At 30.7% G+C, this 20031-nt stretch overlaps 1 protein-coding gene and 1 non-coding gene across 2 annotated transcripts; both read left to right on the top strand.

Annotated features, from left to right (window-relative positions):
* Positions 1-7229: 7229 nt before the first annotated feature.
* On the top strand, positions 7230-7301 carry TRNAE-UUC (transfer RNA glutamic acid (anticodon UUC)). Its single transcript has one exon. It is a non-coding gene; the product is annotated as a tRNA-Glu (tRNA).
* Positions 7302-7909: 608 nt separating this feature from the next.
* Positions 7910-19046, top strand: LOC132268983 (lysine-specific demethylase JMJ31). Its single transcript, XM_059769940.1, has 15 exons — positions 7910-8994; positions 9122-9199; positions 10420-10503; positions 10606-10776; positions 10967-11035; positions 11153-11279; positions 12964-13036; positions 13187-13303; positions 14738-14857; positions 14994-15012; positions 16042-16123; positions 16325-16641; positions 17189-17304; positions 17402-17495; positions 18603-19046. Exons 1-15 carry the CDS (start codon positions 8908-8910, stop codon positions 18669-18671), a joined length of 1623 nt encoding a protein of 540 aa, XP_059625923.1. The 5' UTR covers positions 7910-8907; the 3' UTR covers positions 18672-19046.
* The last annotated feature ends 985 nt before the right edge of the window (positions 19047-20031 follow it).

The following is a 20031-nucleotide window of genomic DNA, read 5'->3' as shown; positions in this document are numbered from 1 at the left end:
TAATTGGACAGAATTATTAATATAAAAAATATTTATTAATTGATATGTAAAAGAAAATAATTTTTATATAAGTCTGATATGAGTTTCTTAATAAATTAAATCTAATTAGACAAGTATATATTTAAAGAAAATAAAATAATTTCTATAAAACTCTATTACAAATTACCTATTTTATTTTCCATAAAATTCTATCAACAGAGTTTCTATAAAACTCTAACACAAATTACCTGTTTATCTATTTATTATGAGTTTTTTTTAATAAAAAGAAACCTAATTAAACAAGTATTATTAATATAAAAAATTATTTATTAACTGATACAAAAAGAGGTTTTAAAAGAGTTTTTAAAAAACTCTAAGACAAATTACCTATTTATCAATTTATTATTAGTTTTTTAATGAAACTAAATGTAATTAGACAATAATTATTAAAATAAAAAATATTTATTAATTGATATAAAAAGAGTTTATATTAAACTCTAATACAAATTACCTATTTAATTATTATAAGTTTTTTTAATAAAAGAAAATCTAAGTAGACAAGAATTATTAATATAAAAATATTTTTAATTGATATAAACAATAAAATAATTTTTCTAAAATTCTACCACAAATTACCTTTTATTATGAGTTTTTTTTTTTTTTAATAAAAGTTAATCTAATTAGATAGGAATTATTAAAATATAAAAATATTTATTAATTCTTGTAAAAAGTGTTTAAAAATATTTTCTATAATACTCTAACACGTATTACAAATTACAATTTTTTAATAAAAGAAAATCTAATTTTCAGATATTTAAAGAGTTTCTATAAAATTTTATCTCAAATTTTCTATTTATATATTTATTAAGTTTTTTTTTTAATAAAAGGAGATCTAATATGACAAGTATTATTAATATAAATAATTATTTATTAATTGATCTAAAAAGAGTTTTAAAAAGAGTTTCTATAAAACTATATCACAAATTACCTATTTATCTATTTATTATGTGTTTTTTTAATAAAATAAAATCTAATTAGACAAGCATTATCAAGATAAAAAAATATTTATTAATTAATATAAAAAGTGGTTTGAAAATAGTTTCTATAAAAATCTAACACAAATTACTTATTTATCTATTTATTATGAGCTTTTTAATAAAAGGAAATCTAATTAGATAAGAGTTATTAATATAAAAAAATATTTATTAATTAATATAAAAAGTGTTTTTTAAAGAATTTCTATTAAACTGTAACACAAATTATCTATTTATTTATTTATTATAAATAGATTTCCAGAAAATATAATAATTTCTATAAATTCTACCACAAATTATTTATTTTATTTTCTTTAAAACTCTATCAGATATAACTTGTTTTTATCTATTTATTGTGCGTGTTTTGATGAAGGAAATCTAATTAGACAATGATATATTTAAAGAAAATAAAATATTTTTTTAAAAGGGTTTATATAAAATTCTAATAAAAATTACCTATTTATGTATTTATTATGAATTTTTTAATAAAATATAATATAACTAGACAAGAATTATTAATATAAAATATATTTAATAATTGGTATAAAAAATAAAATAATTTTTCTAAAACTCCATCACAAATTATCTTTTATTTTGAGTTTTTTAATAAAAAAAATATAATTAAACAGGATATATATATTTAAAGAAAATAAATAATTTATATAAAATTCTACTACAAATTACCTATTTTATTTGCAATGAAACTCTATCATATTAGATAAGGATATATTTAAATAGTTTTTATAAAACTCTAACACAAATTACCAAAACTTTACCACAATTTAAGTATTTTATTTTCTTTAAAACTCTATCACATATAACATGTATTTATCTATTTATTATAAATTTTTTAATAAAATAAAATCTAATTAAATAAGGATATATTTAAAGAAAATAAAACAATTTCTATAACTGTATCACATTAGATAAGGATATATTTAAAGAAAATATAAAATAATATAATAATACATATAAATAAAATATAAATGTTAAAGAATTTGAACATTTTAGTATTTATTTTTTAATATAAAAAATATTTATTAATTAACACAAAAAGAGAACTCTATCACATATAAGTATATAACCCTTGTATTTATCTATTTTTTATGAGTTTTTTAATAAAAGAAAATCTAATTTTACAAAGATATATCTTAATAAAATAAAATAATTTTTATAAAATTCTACCACAAATTACATATTTAAAGAAAATAAAATATAACCTAGGGTCTTCCAAAAACCACAAACTCCACATAATAAATTTTTATATCAATTTCAATCTAATGTATAATTAGTATAATTGAATTTCTATTTTAAAATTTAATTAAAAATTAATATAATTGAATTTCTATTGTAAATTAAAAATTATACTAAATTTCAAATTATCTAATAAAATTCAAATTACAAATTACATAATAAAATTCAAATTACCTAAAATAATTTGTTACTTTGCAAAACTCAAATATTTCACTATTAAAATAAAAAATTATTATTTAATAAAAAATAAAATATACATATTTCAATATTAATATAAAAACATAAAAGAATTTATTAATTTACGAAACTTAAACTTTATCACCAATTTCAAAATTTTTCAGTATTTATTTATTAATATAAATTAAATTTTTATTAATCAATATGAAGAAATTTTTTTTATAAATTACAAAATATTCATCACGTGCATCGCACGTGCCTTTTCCTAGTATATATATATACTTAACTGAAACCCTACTCCTTGTAAGATTAAAACAGAGCCTTAATCTAAATCCTAGTCGGCCCATAAACAAAGCCTACGTTTAAAATCTATGTCGGCTACACTTAGGTGACGTCTAAAAACTCACTAAACTTAATGACAATAATTTAGACCCAAAAATTACAAATAGGTTTAATTATTCAAGTAAGAAAAATTCAATTAATGCAAATGTCCCGAATAACAATTTAATTCAAATAAACACAATTAAAGAAAATAATTCATTTAAACAAAACAATTAATTAAAATACCACAACTCAAATAAACAATTTGACACATAAGCACATATCCACAAAAATCAATTTATAAATGCACATAGCACCAAATTTAAATTTCAATTTTATCCTTTTGAAAACTAGGGGTATTACACCATATTACATGTGTCTTAGAATCAAAATTTCTCAATTTCAAAGAATTAAGTTTTGTTGTTTCAAATTTATAGAAAGGTTAAGTGATGCAAACTCCCTGTAATATAAATTTTGTGCACAAATAGTCTCTTTTTTGAAAATGTGCATTTCAGTCTATAAAATTAAAAAAAGTGCAAATAAGTCCTTCTAACTACTTTTTGACAAAAAGTAAAGGGTAAAGTACAGTTACACCCCCTGAGGTTTGGCAAAAGGATACTAATAGAAAACTTATCTGTTTTTTGGACAAAGACACCCACTAAAGGTTCAAAAATAGACAAAGACACCTCTTTACATGAAAAAATGACCAAATTACCCTTTGACCGTTTATGAGACTTTTTTAACTTTACAATTTAATAAATTGTACCAGTTTACCCTCACGAACAATTTATGCATAAAAAAAAAAAAGAAGTAAAAAGTAAAAAAAAAAAAAATTATATTGTTCACTTTTTTCTTTTTTTTTTTTTTTTTTTTTTTTTTTTTACTTTATTAATGTCCCTACTTCTAAAAATGTAGAAGTCTAAAATGATTTTTTAATCCAATACATATATTTCAAAGAAATTATATTTTGTTATTACTTCTTTTCTTTTTCTTTTTTTATTTTTAAATTAAGATGCTTAATTTTTCATCAAAAAAAATTAAACTAATCACTTTTCCTTAAAAATAAAAAATATGGTACCAGTATAACTTTATGTATCTTAAATTATATATTAAATATTATGCATTTCCCAACATAAAAGGGAAAAAAAATAATAATAAAACAAAGGGGAAAAAAAAAAACACGAAGGCATGCATAAAGTTAAGATACATAAAGTTATACAATATTTGATATATAATTTAAGATACCTATTTTCTTTTATGTTGGGAAATGCATAATATTTGATATATAATTTAAGATACATAAAGTTATACCGGTACCATATTTTTTATTTCTAAGGAAAAGAGATTGGTTTAATTTTTTTAGATGAAAGAATGAAGCATCTTAATTTAAAAATAAAAAATAAAAAGAAAAGGAGTAATAACAAAATATAATTTATTTGAAATATATGTATTGAATCAAAAAAATCATTTTAGACGTCCACATTTTAAGAAGTTGGGACATTTATATAAAAAAAAGAAGTGAACAGTATAATTTTTTTTTTTTTTTAAACTTTTTTTTATGCATAAATTATTCATGAAGGTAGATTGGTCCAATTTATTAAATTGTAAAGTTAAAAAAGTCTCCTAAATGGTCAAAGGGTAATTTGGTCAATTTTTCATGTAAAGGGGTATTTTTGTTCATTTTTGAACCTTCAGGGAGTGTTTTTGTCCAAAAATAAGGTAAGTTTCTTCTGAGTGTCATTTTGCCAAACCTCAGGGGATGTGACTGTACTTTACCTAAAAGTAAACATGAAAACTCGATTTTACCCTTATTGTTCCCATTTTGCCCCTAAAGAAGACTCATTGCTTCTCTCACTCTTCCCCCACCATGGCCACCTCAAGAAAGTTTATTAATGTTTCATTGATAGGCTATGTGATTAATTATCAAATTTGCTAACTGTCACCGTAGTTCTATGCATGAGTTGCTTGTCATTACATATGTTACACAAATAATATATGTTTCAGAGCTATAAGCATTCTCATTCATAGTATTCACTATATTCATATCCATATATTTGTTTTCTACTTCATTTTACCTTAAATATTGATTTAGTAAAACATGTTCGATTACCTAATCAAATTAACTCCAAAATATTAGGTTCGTTTGGTTAGACAAAAATTAATTGTGAAAAGTAAGAGTGAAAGAAAGTGATGTACATGAAAAGAAATTCATTTTTTTTTTTTCCGTATTTTTTGTCGAATATTATTTTTTCTAAAAAGTTAGATGGTTATGGAAAATAATTTTATCTCAAAATTCTCTTTTTAGTACTTACCAAAAATTTAAATTGCTCAAATTTTTTTAAAAAGATAATTAGGAAATTTATGCATGCAATTGGATAACAACAGGCCCTTCTAACCATTCAAAAAAGCAAAAAAAAAAATTGCCCTTCACATAATATTATGTATGTCAAAGATTAAGAAAATTGGAAATTTATAACTATCTCATCAATCAATATCACATTTTGACTTGGTGTTTTGTTCTGATAATTACAAAGATAAAATCTGATTAACTCATACTTGACATTTATGATGATATAATAATGGTATATATGATCGAACTTTACAACGACAAAAGAAAAATTATACTACTAATAATATTTGTTAAGAAATATAAAAATAAGTACTTTTTCCACCAAGTATGGGTGGACTCTATTCTTTTGTTATAATAATTTTTTAAGCCACACTTTGTTATAATACATATATTAGATTTCATATATGTTTAATGTTTTTCTTATCATGCCTTTTACAACGAGAATTTTACTAAAATTTAATTGAAATTTTTACCAAAATCAAGCATTATTTTATTTTTGTCTCAAACAAACAAAATCCAACACAAATTGGATAAAATGGTCGTTTTACCTGACTTGTATTTATACTTACTAATTTATTTTACTGAAATGAGGATATTATCGTCATTTTAAGTTTCTAGGGAGCTATTTGCACCCAATCAATAGTATAGGGATGTTTTACACTACACATGGATTATTTTGCATTATATCAATAATAGAAAGGAGTTTTTTACACGTTACCCTTAAAAGAAATATACCGAGATCGAAAAACTAGAGAATATATTACTTGAGGAAGCAGTGGAAGTTTAATGTAAATTCATACATAAAACTTTATGATGCATTAAGTATATACTATATATACATCCTTCCATGTGTACAAAGATTGTGGGTATTACCTGATCACAACAGAATATAAGTTTGAGCAACATTATTTCAGATTATACCTGCATGCTGAGCATATTGGAACAGAAAAATAACTTATTACTTACTAGTTCATGTTCAGAGCTAAATGTTTAAAGTTCAATGACAAGTAATTAAGACACACCCTTAATGGTGCGAAATATTTTGGATGTTATAATTGTGTATATTGTTTTCTTTTTTGTTTATAAGTTTGGATTATTTGTAATTCAGGTACCAATTATGAGTATAGAGAATGAAGAAATGGTTCAATTTGGAACTCTGAGAGAAGATACACAAACGGTGCTGACAATAACACTAATTTGTTCGTATTGTGTTTTAAGATCTCGATCTTCCTAGAAGCTGAACTTCTTTACTTGGTTGATTTGGAGACTGCTTTGAGTGCTCAACTAGTTTTGTACTTCATGCTCATAAAGAGTCATTAATTACAATCGTGGCTTGAGTCGGATTGAGGCTCTAGGTACACCGATCGATGGTTCATGACTTGGTCCGATTGAAGCTTTAGGTCCATCGATCGATGGTTCATGGCTTGGTCCGATTGAAGCTCTAGGTCCATCGATCGACAGTTCATGACTTGGTTCGATCGAGACTCTAGGTCCATCGATCGACAATGGCTTGGTCGGATTGATGCTCTAGGTCCATTGATCGACAATTCGTAACTTGGTCAGATCGAGGCTTTAGGTTCATTAATCGACATTTCATGACTTGTTCAGATCGAGACCCTAAGTTTATCGATCAATAATTCGTGACTTGATCGGATCAATGCTCTAAGTTCATCGATCGATAATTCGTAACTTGGTCGGATCGATACTCTAGGTTCATCGATCAAACAATTCACGACTTGATCAGATCGTGCTTATAATTTCTTTAAAAATCTTTATCCTCGTCATATTCAATTTTCTTTTTTTTGGTTAAAAGGGTAAGCTCGTCATATTCAGTTTTGATGATATCTATCATTTGATTTCCTTAGAGATTTCACATCACATAACATTCTCTTGCCTTTAGTAACATAATATTAGTTCAACACAGCAAATTAAGGTCAGACTCAATTAACATAATATTAGTTCTGTTTTTTTTTTTGACACCATAATATTACTTGCATGCCCATTAAATGACACAGATACAACTAATCCGTTGTCGTCCATAATACTAGTTCTTCCATTTCCTGTCGTCGTTATCTTTGTTTCATTATGTTGCCAAAGCATCATTTCACAACTAATCCGTTGTCGTCCAGCGGTTAGGATATCTGGCTTTCACCCAGGAGACCCGGGTTCGATTCCCGGCAACGGAATTTTGTTTTTCGCCTTTTCTCCCCTGCCATTATGTTTAGTCTGGATAATTGAATGCACTAATACATTGACAAGAAAACCAAGGCCACAAGACAAGAGTATCCCAAATCACAACCAAAACTAGTGGAAAAATAAAATCGATTGAGAAGTTGTTTAGTTGGAATCATGAAACAAAAAAGAGACAATGGATATACTTCATTGAAAAAATTAAAATAAAGTTGTAGTGAATATTTAAGTCGACCAAGTGAATTTAAAAAAAAATCAACATTAAATTTAAACTGTTTTAGATTTAGATGCGTGAAATGTTGCCATGTGTCTTTACAATCAAAATTTGTCAAATTAAAAGGGTAAATTTGATCAAATAGGTAGGAATAATAATTTTTTTATTTTTTTGGTGAAAAAGTGTAAATTAATTATTTAATTGTTTGGTTGAAGGTCATCTAAAATGAATAGAGTTATAGTTATTATATTAAAAAATCATGACATTAAAATTTGTAATTATAAGTATTTATTTGGATAATGTTATTTTTGACTACAAGTATATATCGACAAAAAATTGACTTCCACGTGGCAACAAATTATTTGCGCACAATACTCTCTCTTCCTCTGCGCACAACCCCTCTGCAAAACCCTTTCCTCTCTTTCTTCACGTATTTACCGGCGACGGCAGTGGACTGAAACGGCACTACTAAACTATGACGAGGCCGAGGACGAACTGAACTTCGATATCGCCGGATTCGTAACCGGATTCCAACTAGAAACCGGATTCGTGGCTGACATTCCGTCAATCTCTTCTGCTCCCGGTGAATCTCCGTCACCGATTGAAACGGTTGAAACGGCGCAACTAAACTATGACGAGGCCGGCGACGAACTAAACTCCTGTGATATCATCGGATTCCAACCAGAAACTAGCTCGGATCCGTGACTGACATTCCCTCAATCTCTTTCGCTCCCGGTGAATCTCCGTCACCCGCTTCCGAGTAGAGTCTTCACTATTAAGGTTGGGGCATAGTCAATGCACCTGCTCTGGAGAAACTTTCTGACTTATATTTAATATAAGCAATTCTCAGCCGAGTCTCCTTTTTTCAATCCCATCGCGCAATTAGCTTGACATAAAATACCAGAAACTAATACTATAGGGAGGGGTGGGATATAAGCCCGTCCTCTGTCTCGGCGCTTTCAATGACTCTTTTGGGAGTAGGATCTGTTGAAAAAAAAAAAATGAGTAAATTTTATGAGTCGGTTTTTGTGGGTTGTTTTCTAGTCAGGCAGAATAGCAACACTCTATTCTAATAAAGAAGATAAAATTTCTCAAGAAATTTAAGTCGGTTTGTTGCTTAAGGTGTAGGCTGTTAAGTCGGTTTGTGACTTTCACGCTATTAAGTCGGTTTGTGGCTTAATTTTTACGCTCTTAAAGTCGGTTGATGGCCTTCTGAAAGCCTTGTGGGATACAGGCCGATCACTCGTCCCGTTTGAAAGCTGTTTGGGTGTCACTGCCTCCCAAGTGTAAGTACAAAACACAGTTTCAGTATCTCTGCTCTCAGGCTCATTCAAACACGCGAGATTCATTTCGATTCGTTGCTTGAAGATTCATTTCGAAACGCCAAAATGGAAGAGTCTCTGCGAAATCGTAGATACGAAAAGCTTCCATCAATCGAAGAGTTTGCACGGATTGAATCTCAAAACGTCCCCGCTGTAATCAATTCAACGAAATTCCCAAATCGTTTTGTTGTTTTCCTTTTCTTGATTACTCTTGATATTTTTAATCAAAATTTATTTGTTTCTTGTTTCTTATTTATCGTTTGTGTTTTCTTTGGGGAAGGTCTTTACTGGATGCATCAAGAACTGGAAAGCTTTCTCCAATTGGAATCCTTCTAATGGCGGCCTCGACTATCTGCAGGTCTATTCTGGTCTTATATATATAATCGCTCTAGAACGCAAAACTATCTTACTCTCTCTTTATATACATATATATTCTCGTTATCAGAACAAAATAATATCCTCTCTATGTATACATGTATCACACACACACACATATATCTTTTTTCAAGAAAAGGAATCAGAACAAAATAATATAGGAGATAAACTGTAAAAGTGATTTTGTTAATTGAAGGTAGAAATTTAATTTTAGTGATGTTGCAGTAAGTATCATTTTATTTTAGTTTATCTTTTGCTTTATCCTTCTTAATTCATTTCCTATTTCATGTGATTTCATATGGTGGCAACTGCTTTGGTGTGTAGTTCAAGAAAGAAAAAGGAAAAGTAAGAAAATAAAATTGGTGGTGCATTTTGGTTGTCTGCCTGATATTATTTGACATTAAGCTGCAGAGGATTACACAGATAATTACTTCATAGCATAGGTGAAATATTCTAAGTTTGGAATTCATCCATGTTTCTTGGCCTAAATTGTGTTTGCATATCTTTTATATCTCGAATAATTAAATTATGACTCATATAAGGTGTGTGGTTAAAGTTTTGTTGTTTCTAATTTCTATGATTGAAAGAAATAAGCCGAGAAAATCTAGAGAATTATTTGAATAAGTAATGGATGGTTAAACTAAATTCATGCATAAAACTTTATGGATGCATTTAGTATTGTGATATATATGTGTACACATATTGTTGATATTACCTGATCAAAGCAGAAGATAGGTTTGAGAGAGGCGGCATTATCTAGGATTATACCCAGTTCATGTTGAAACAGAAATCACTTTACTTACCAGTTCATGTTTAGATAAATGTTTAAAGTTCAATGACAAGAAAACACGCCCTTAATCATGCCAAATATTTTGGACAGTATAATTTTATGTTTTCTGTTTTTATTTTTATTTCCTGTAAGGGCATTGTTCCCTTACATGTGTACTTCTACAAGAAATGTATGATATGTTTTTCATGCCAGGTGAGCCTCAAACAGAAGCTTTCATTTTTGAAGTTTTTAACTAGTTACTTAATACTGAGATCAATGTGTGCCTGCCTTGAATGCTCAAATGATTTGATAGCTTGCCACTTTGTAAATGCTTCCTTTTGAAAATTCTGGGAGAGTGAATAATTATTTCTACAATTATTGCTCGATGAAATATTGATTTCAGTATTTCACATATTTTACGAGTGGACATTTAGGAACGAGTAGGTTCATCAATCGTGGAAGCTATGCTGTCCAGATCTGCACCTGTCTTCTATGGTGATATTAGAAGCCATGAGAGGGTACTTTTATATATACACTTTGTTCTATTGATAGAGTTCCGAATTGCTTCTTACCATGTTTGGCATCTACCCTAATAATTCTATGTCTAATTCTTTGTATAGGTTCCATTGCCATTTTCTACGTTTATTGGTCATTGTAAGGAACACTTCCAAAACACAGAAGGGGGTCATGGCCTTCCTTTTGAATCCGAAAGCGATGCACTGGCAGGGTGTGAAACAAATCAAGGTCATCTGCACATTGGAGATGGTCCTCAACAAATTTATCTAGCACAGGTGGTAATTTGGTTGATTTATGAAAATGATTTCTTTGATTTTGTTTGATCATGCAAGTAGATGCATTAAATTGTTTTGCCTTCTGTATTGAAGTAACATTGTGTCAGTACGGATGCACTCTATCTAGTTAATTACTTTTAGGGGTGCCTTACTACAAATTTGGGTTAAGTTTTGATTATTTGTAATTCAGGTACCAATTATGAGTATTGAGAATGAAGAAATGGTTCAATTGGGAACTCTGAGAGAAGATACCCAAACGGTCTGTATATTTATGTAGTGTTTAGTGTTTAGTGTTTTTGTTTCTTATTTTCATCCACAATGAGTTTTTATCTGACAAAAGTTCAATTCTCCAATTATCTTGGATTAAGTTGCGCAGCCTGCATTTTTGGAGGCAAAAGATCTGGCTTCTATTAATTTGTGGATGAACAATGGTCAGACTAGATCAAGCACCCACTATGATCCACACCATAACATTTTATGTATAGTTTCTGGCCGCAAACAAGGTTTGTCACCATTTGGGTTTAGATCTTCCCCCTGCATTATTAAAGTACCCTATACATGATTGTTATTGATTAGACATGTCTATGTTTCTTTTTGTTTTGCTTAGCCCTTCTTCCCTTTCACTGGGCTGTGCTCTTATATTTCCTTATATAAAAATGGAATGGATTAATAATTGGTTCATATGGCCTGGTGATAATTTCATCTTGCTTGTGTAGTTTATTTTGGAAATTAGGATTTGACATTATACGAGTGCAAAGAGGGATTTGTTAACAAAACAGATTTGATCTCTGGGCATTAGTCTAATTTGTTACCTGCAAAATAAATAACTACATTAAAATAAAATACAATGGTTCTCTGTTTGCTTTTAGATGGCATTAGAATACTCAGTGTACATGCTCAAGCAGCCACAAATTTCATTAAGCGCAACTATGTTAATATCAACAAGAATTTAAATATGTTTATTAGCATTTTTATGACATTGAATTACTACACTGATGTCACTAAAAAAAATAAAAATTACTACACTGATATCGTTGTTAGAACTCTCTGATCAATTGATTGAACATAAAGTGTGTGTGTGTGTTGCAAATGCTTAGGATCACTGAGAAGAGAAACAGGGGGGGGGGGGGGGGGGGGGGGGTGGTGTTCTTCTTTGGGGGCCTTTTCAATGCAGAGGAGGCAAGTCAGAATCTGGAATATATCTAGATGGTTTTCAGATTTATGGTCAGATGTTGGAAATAAGGCTTATAAGTGCCTTCGCAGCTGGTCAAATGGCTATAAGTCTAATTTGTTTTAATTGTGTTTTAGGATCTATTTCATCTTTATCTCTCACAAAAACATGAAAGCTGAACTTCTTTACTTGGTCGATCTAATATGTCATTTATTCTCATTGTAATTAGAGACTGCCTCAAGTGCTCAACTACTTTTGTATTTCATGCTCATAAAGGGTCATTACCTAGTATGGTCCTTATTAATATCGAGTGTTGGGAGGAGTGGACTGGATATCGATCTAAGGTTTTGCCCAAAGCAGCTGCGCTCAGGTTTTTAACTGCGTTCTTATGCTTGTGAACCCCAACATTTTACCCTTGGAGGCTTGGACCAAGCAAATGACCCCTGAATGTTATCATGTATTACAATTTTGTAATTGAAATATATGTTATCTAGACATCTATGGTCAACTTTCTGCTAATTAACAATCGTGGGTAACATTAATAACTAATAGCATTGTTGAGTATGTTATTTTCAACAATAGTAAGTTATTTTTTAACATCACACATGCTAAAAAGAAAATGCCACATATGTTTTTGAGAGAATTATGTGTCTTATGCCCAGTAGCTTTACTTAATATATATAGATATATAATATTCATTAAACTAAATTATTGAGAATACAAGTTGGTGAGATTGACAAATTAATCTATGTATTTGGTTGGTTAAAGGGTTAGTTGTTCGACACAGGGAGGAAAAAAAAAACTATGACGTTTTCTTTCATGTGAATGTTTATATCAATATGAACATTTCCATTCCAATAATTAAAAAAGCGATAGATTTTTCAAGCCATTGTATCACATGTTAATGATTAAGTGTTCTATATCATTGTTGTCAGTTGCCAGGACTATAATGTGTTTTCAAACCATTGTATCAAACTAATCCCCTCCCCATCTTTCTCTTTCACTGTGATTTTCAGTTGTTTTATGGCCACCTTCTGCAAGTTCCTTCTTGTATCCAATGCCTTTATATGGGGAGGCTTCAAACCATAGGTATGCTAATTTTTATATTTGTTGTACAAAGTAAAATCTGGTTTCTTTTCTACCACTGGAGAAGATAGCGTTATATGAGGTTCAGGGAGATTTTCAGTGTGCTAATATCATCAAGTTCTGTTTCTTAGATTCTTGTTTATTCTTCTGCAGTTCTGTCGCTTTAGAAAACCCTGATTTTTCTATCCATCCAAGAGCAGAACGATCAATGGAGTACTCCCAGAAGGTTATTCTTTGTGCAGGTGATGCACTCTTCATTCCTGAAGGCTGGTAAGACTAAAAAAATTGTGTTCCAAATGACTTGGAGAGTATATTATTATTATTATTTTTCATTTCATCTTTTAAGGTCTCATTAGGTTTATAACATAATGCCACTCATTTTGAAATAACACACCTAACTTAAAGTTTTATTTTGACTGTTCATCACCTGCTCTTATATTAATTGCTATTTCAATTTTCACCTGTGTACATAAGTTAATGAGATAATCTTTTTTTTTTTTTTTTTTTCATCTTCTTTGTTATAGTTGAGGATATCTTTTGCATCTTGCGTACTTCTGGTGAAAAAATATTGATTACAAAGCAGACATGGACTTCTAATACAAATAAATAAATAAATAAAGTAGAAAATGAAATATCTATTGTTAGTGTAAGGATTTAAATATAATCGTCTCATCGTCAATATGCTTGAGTTGAAATTAATCTTGAAAATCATTTAAATAGTTCTGTAGTTCATTTAAATAATAATATATCAACCAGGCTAAATAAACAAATATGTTCTTGATAACATTGACAGCGAACTGGTTAGTAGTCTTTTATGAATCTCAGGAGAGAGGGGGAGCTCCAAAACTCAAAGAATGTGACTGTAATTTTTATTTCTTATTGGTATCCACAGCATTTCAGTTTATACTGTTGTTTTTTAGGAGAAAATAGTTTCTGGGAATCTGTCACGTCATCGCTCAAAGTAAATTTTCCTTGATCATAATACGGTGCAATAATAGAAATTCTTGTACAACTCTGTGATGTAGTGGGCTTGTGCATGATCTATTATTGAATTTATTGTGAACAACAGTAGCATTCCTAGTCGGGTATACAACATGTGTGCTGTGTTGACAAATGTCTTGTCCACAAGGAAAGGCCTTTATCTAGTGTTGCATCTTTTCAAACTGAGAATTATTTTTTAATTTTTTTAGTCAGTAGATCTGTACTTCCATAGTTTATTCATGAAGAACAAAACATATTGTGATGAAGTTATTTGGTTGAGACTATATAGCTAAAATATTCATTTTGTCTGATATTTGATTTGTCCACTGAATGCTTTCACCGAAAACCATGAATTTGTTCCAGGGCAAGCACAGGATGCAGCCTTAAGAATATTAGAACACTTGAGATAGACCACTTAGATTGCAAATGTCTCTTATGTGCTTGTTTGGTGTTGTAATGAATGAAGGTAGTCCAGTGACAATTGCTGCATCATTTGTCTTCTAAACATACATGGTTTATAATTTCATCTATCACCATTGGTTGGAATCTTAGTGTTGTAGCCTGGCAATTTCTTTCATTATTATCTTTTATGCCTTAAGGTTATAATATAGTAACATGTGATAATACTTCTTCATCACGACCTTCACTTTTCTAGTTGTTCCTGCTATATCACCAGGCTTAGTAAATTTTTGTAAATATTATTGTTCTTAATTGTTACTACAGGTTCCACCAAGTGGATAGTGATGATTTGACCATTGCTGTTAACTTCTGGTGGCGGTCTAACATGATGTCTGGAATGTCAGAACACATGGATGCTTATTATTTGCGCAGAATATTGAGAAGGTATTCATGGTTCATTATCTTTCAAAATATTCTGTTCTTCTTTCTGTTTGTGCAAGCATTATTAAACAAACTAATTGTTTCCTTTTCTACTTCCTCTCCATGTTCTGTTCGTTCATCAAATTGTTTAAAAACAAAGATTGATCGATAAAGAGATGGTACGTCATTTCGCTCTTAGTCTTTCATTTATTACAAATAAAGCTGATAATGTTGGGTAGAAATGGATACATTTTAGTATTTTAACAAATATTAACATAATATTTTTTTTGTGTATGGAAAACTTCAGCTCACCTCAACCGCTCTTTCATTCATGATTTTTGTCAATACATTTTGCACGTTGTACCCTTTTAAGATTGCAACATTGGTGTGCAGCCTCACTTTAAAAGAAGGAAGAGGTGGGGGGGGGGGGGGGGGAATATTTGTCAAATCATTGTCAAAATTTCCTGACATATTATCATGAATTTCCTAGAATTCCGATTTACTGCCTTTTGAGGTTTCTTAATTGGATTTGCAAACTCTTCTGCTCCTGTGTGGCACTCTGATGGCCGTGGAAAAATACCAAGTTTTCACTGATTATATTGGTTGAATGGTTGAGAAGTCGTTTTAGATGGATAGTGTTCCAAAACTTGAGGAAACTGGGCAATTTCCAGATGTCATTTCATAAATCATTGTCAAAATTTCCTGACATATTATCATGAATTTCCTAGAATTCCGATTTACTGCCTTTTGAGGTTTCTTAATTGGATTTGCAAACACTTCTGCTCCTGTGTGGCACTCTGATGGCTGTGGAAAAATACCAAGTTTTCACTGATTATATTGGTTGAATGGTTGAGAAGTCGTTTTAGATGGATAGTGTTCCAAAACTTGAGGAAACTGGGCAATTTCCAGATGTCATTTCATAAATCTGTGTGTACTAAAAATAGTTTTGAACTTTTTTTTGGTGATATGACATTTTATCCTGACTACTGACTTTTTGCATTTGCAAACTTGCACACTGGAGTAAAATAGTTAAGACTTAATACATTTAAACATGAGCCAGTGATGAATTAATGTCAGAATTCATACTTAATATTGATTTGTTATCCACTTAAAAATATGGAGTAAATGTTCTATATATTTCTTTTTTCCTATCCTGAAGTTTGAATTTAAGCACTATGAGGCATAATTTTATTTATGAATCAGGACAGAACCACATGCTGCCTGAGACTACTATTCGTTTTGGGAAATTGGAAAAGCATGCATTAGAGCAGCCCAGCAATGGAAAAACAGGTCCATCTTTTTCTCATCACATGTTTCTATTTACTAATTTATTTGTGTGGTGGGGGATCTGAGAGTATATATATATATGCATCATCTTATCTTTTACAGTTACAGTGGGGACGAAAGAAAACATGTTGCTTGTCATCTTAATAGATGCTTTTTTTTTTTTTTTTTTTTTTGGGTTTACTCCAATGATTTGTTTTTTCCCAGATCATGGGCATAATTTTGATCAGAACTGTAGTAGTGATGGTCCAGATGGGTGTAAGCTAAAGCAGAGAATCATGTTAAATGAAATGGAACCTCTTGCACTTCAGGCTCTCCATCAACTTGTTGCTGCAGTCCATGAACATGTTGATATTGCTGATCAAAGTCGAGCGGTCGATTCTAATGAATTAGTAGTTGGAGGTGCAGGTCAGAACAGGCAAAATATAAAAGAGAATTTATTGCACTTGGAAGATGATCCGGTTGCTAACATCCTTTGGACCCTCAGGCCACTTACCCTTCAGAATGTTTTTCTTGCCATGGTGGTGAGTTTGTACTCTCCCTTGAAAGACTACCTTTGATTTTTTTTTCGATCACTAGGTTGATTTTTTTATAGACTTCAAAGCGTGTTTCTGTGATAATATTTTTCATATTATAAATCGGTTCTCAAGGACCTAAATGCTTTTTTATTGAAAAAAAAAAATGCCTCTTGTGAATAGACATAATTGCCCTGATAAAAATTCCATTCAGACCATTTATCTAATTTGCCTCTCATTTTTGTAAATATCCATTGTTTGAAAAAAATAGAAGACCCCAGATAAATTTTTGTCTCTGTCTGTCAGTTATAAGCCAGTTTTTTTATTGTTTTTGCTTTTGTTTGTCCTTTTGCTCCCATTTTTCATTGGAGAACTCTTTATTTACTTTTAAATGCTGGATCATTTAGAAGGTTTGCAATTATGAACCGTAGGTGCCGAAGCTGTTCTAGTCATTCATATATTCTTGTTGATAAACTCGTCCTATTGTCAGCCACTTGATGATGATAATCTTTCCTTTTCTTCTTCAAGTATGTTGAATTATTATTCTCTTTTTCAGCACAACTTCCCGAGAACTTTGGAGGCTTTAATATCGCACTTGCTTTCACCAGTGGGGGCAGAAGTTCTTACGCGGAAATTTGAGGAGATGGATCAACTTACTGATGAACAAGATAGGTATATGTTAATTTCAAGCAGAGTAGTCGTTTGATTTTGTGTTCAGAAGAGAATGCAGGATGTTATATTTGGATCCTCTTTGTTATCTTGGTTTCAGGAATGAATTTTACCAGGCCTTTTATGGTGTGTTTGATGACCAATTTACTGCAATGGATGCAATTTTGAATCGGAAAGAGTCATTTGCGCTTCAGGTAATGGTTCACTCGTGTTAAAAATGCTTCTGAGACTTAAGAAACCACATATCTGATTATCACTAAGGTGCATGACACATATGAGCAACCCATTGCTTTTCAATAATATTTTTCTTAAACTCCTCAACATGGCATTTTATATTGTAGTGTACACTCAGCAATGATGAGCCTATCAGAACTGCAAAAACCAATAAAGACATGGTCTTATTCATTGATCATGTTCTTCCCTAGGTTTTCTCAACCATGATTGGCCCCTCATTGCAAACTTTATGGTCGTATTCAGTTTTGAATATGGTGCTATCAAAATCTTTTGTCTCAGTGGTATCTCATTTGATGATGTCATCATTTGATTTCCTTCGAGATCTCACACCACATGACAGGCTTGCCTTAAGGAACATAATATTAGTTCAACACGGCATATTAGAGTCAACATAAGGTGATAAATTAGAACATGATGGCAGACAATGGTTCACATAGATTACCCAGTGCAAGGAACACCTTAGGGCAGGGAATGGGCGGTCGGTTAGTTTAGGTTGTTTGAAGTGATAAGAGCTGTGTAAGGAACAATGGACAAAGGAAAGGGCTCAATACCTTGTTCTTATGACAGATGCTTCCATAAACATGTAAATTGTACCTTCTTCCCCCCCCCCCCCCCCCCCCCACTTATTGGCTTACACAAATTCTGATTTAATCGGATCTTCTGCATAAATTTATGATCCTGTTCGACTTCCAAAATAATATTATTATGTTTTACTTTTTGTTCTCAGATAAGCACTCTCTTCTAACTTCCCTTTCATATGTCCTTTATCTTTTCTTTTTTTTTGCTTTTTGACTTTTTAATCCTATTATGGCAATTCCTTTGGCATTGGATGCACATATGTTGTTATCCAGACTTGCGTCCATATGTCGACGCCTGTTTACATAGTTCAGCACCAGTGAAAATGTATGCAAGTTTTCCAAAGCTTGTCCATGAATGAATATCTTCATTAAGTTGCCAATTTAAGAGAACTCATTTTGTTGCCCAGGATAAAGAAAAATTTATGTGAACTGTTACACATCCTTTTGTTACATAGGAACAGATTTTGATTTGCAGTATACCTGTTACAGGCGTTCAAAAATGTGTTGGATCAGTATTTGGGAATTAATATTGATGGGCCTAGACCGTCACTTAGATGAGACATTGATTGACATAGACTTCTCCAAAGTTGTTGGTCCCCCAGTAGCTTCAGAGTGCGAATCAGTTCAGATTCACAGCAGACCCTTTTTCCTGATTGGTATTCATACATGTGTCTTTCACTGTCTTGTTAACTTTTAAAATTGCTTTTATTTGTTCAGGCTACGTCATCATGATTTTTGTATGCCGTTAATGTATGGTTTAAAATTAGTAGTATTTGTCAATTTGTTCATGCTTGTATAAGTTGTGTGCTGTACAACTTGCTGATCCACAGAACAAGAATTTACGTAAATCAGGCTGTATTTTCTACTTGCATGGTAAGAGGGAGAGGTTTACGTCTTTTGGATGTGAATAATATATATTCAGATTTTTATTTACTTGTCGAGTTGTGACTGGCCGAGACCATGTTATCCCGTACCAAGCCATGTAATATAATATCTCGTCTCACAAGCTAGCTATCTATCGATGGGCATGGTACTCAAAATAGGTTTATGGGTTGCTTGGGGATTTGCTTGCAGCAGAAGGGAAAAGAGAAAGAAACATTGTAAAGAAGGGTTCAGTAATTATTGGTACTGGAAGGAATATGGAAAGAAGAAAAGGTAGATTTGGGGAGATGAGATTCCCTGATTAAAGATTACATATCCAAGATTCCAAGTCTGTTAGAGAGAGGAAGGGAAAGGAATGGAAGAGGGGCTTTTTGTTTGTCTGGTTGTGTAAATAAAAAGCAGCAGTCTCTTTTAGGAGGCAAATGATATGTAAGAGTACCACCACAACCCTGCCACTTATACTTCTTTCTAAAAGATTGGATATACCATAACACACACCATTCCCTCCTTTCATTAATCCCTAGGTTCTGTAAAAGATTGGATATACCATAACACACACCATTCCCTCCTTTCATTAATCCCTAGGTTCTGTGTCTCACACTCTGATGTTGAGTATACTTTTTCCAAGACTGCATAGTTGAAATATAGTATAGTGTATGGAATGGAGTATTACTTATCTTATTATGTACAGTAGTAGTAGAAATCAAGGCCGTATTTGTCAAGAAAATATAGCGGAGGGGTTGGTGCAAGGAAAGTCATTTCTCCCCCTTTTATTAAGTCGTCATGAAAAATAGGGTCAAAAAAAAAAAATTTGAGAAAAAGTAGGAGATAATTTTATTTTTCTTATTTAGTTTTTCATTTTAATTAAGCAGAAGAGGAAATAAAAATTTTGTTTGGTTTTATTTTCTCTTAGGGAATATGAAAATAGGCTACTTTTTAGAAATTTGTTTAATTTTTTTTTTTTTGTTGAAATTGCTCTGGTTAGAAAATGAACTTCGCCAAATGGGCAATAGCCAAGCATTTGGTATAAACCCAC

This window comes from Cornus florida, unplaced genomic scaffold, assembly GCF_030987335.1.
Source record: "Cornus florida cultivar Cherokee Brave unplaced genomic scaffold, ASM3098733v1 CherokeeBrave_3.0.0_Hap2_Chr08, whole genome shotgun sequence".
NCBI classification, from domain to species: domain Eukaryota; kingdom Viridiplantae; phylum Streptophyta; class Magnoliopsida; order Cornales; family Cornaceae; genus Cornus; species Cornus florida.
The sequence above is the reverse complement of the archived record's forward strand: the minus strand, read 5'-3'. Positions and strand labels throughout refer to the sequence as shown.

Coding starts and splice junctions, on each gene's coding strand:
- LOC132268983 (XM_059769940.1), top strand. CDS start 8,908: ATGGAAGAGTCTCTGCGAAATCGTAGATACGAAAAGCTTCCATCAATC. Junction 10,777..10,966: donor AACAAATTTATCTAGCACAG/GTGGTAATTTGG, acceptor TTTGTAATTCAG/GTACCAATTATGAGTATTGA. Junction 16,642..17,188: donor ATGTTTTTCTTGCCATGGTG/GTGAGTTTGTAC, acceptor TCTCTTTTTCAG/CACAACTTCCCGAGAACTTT.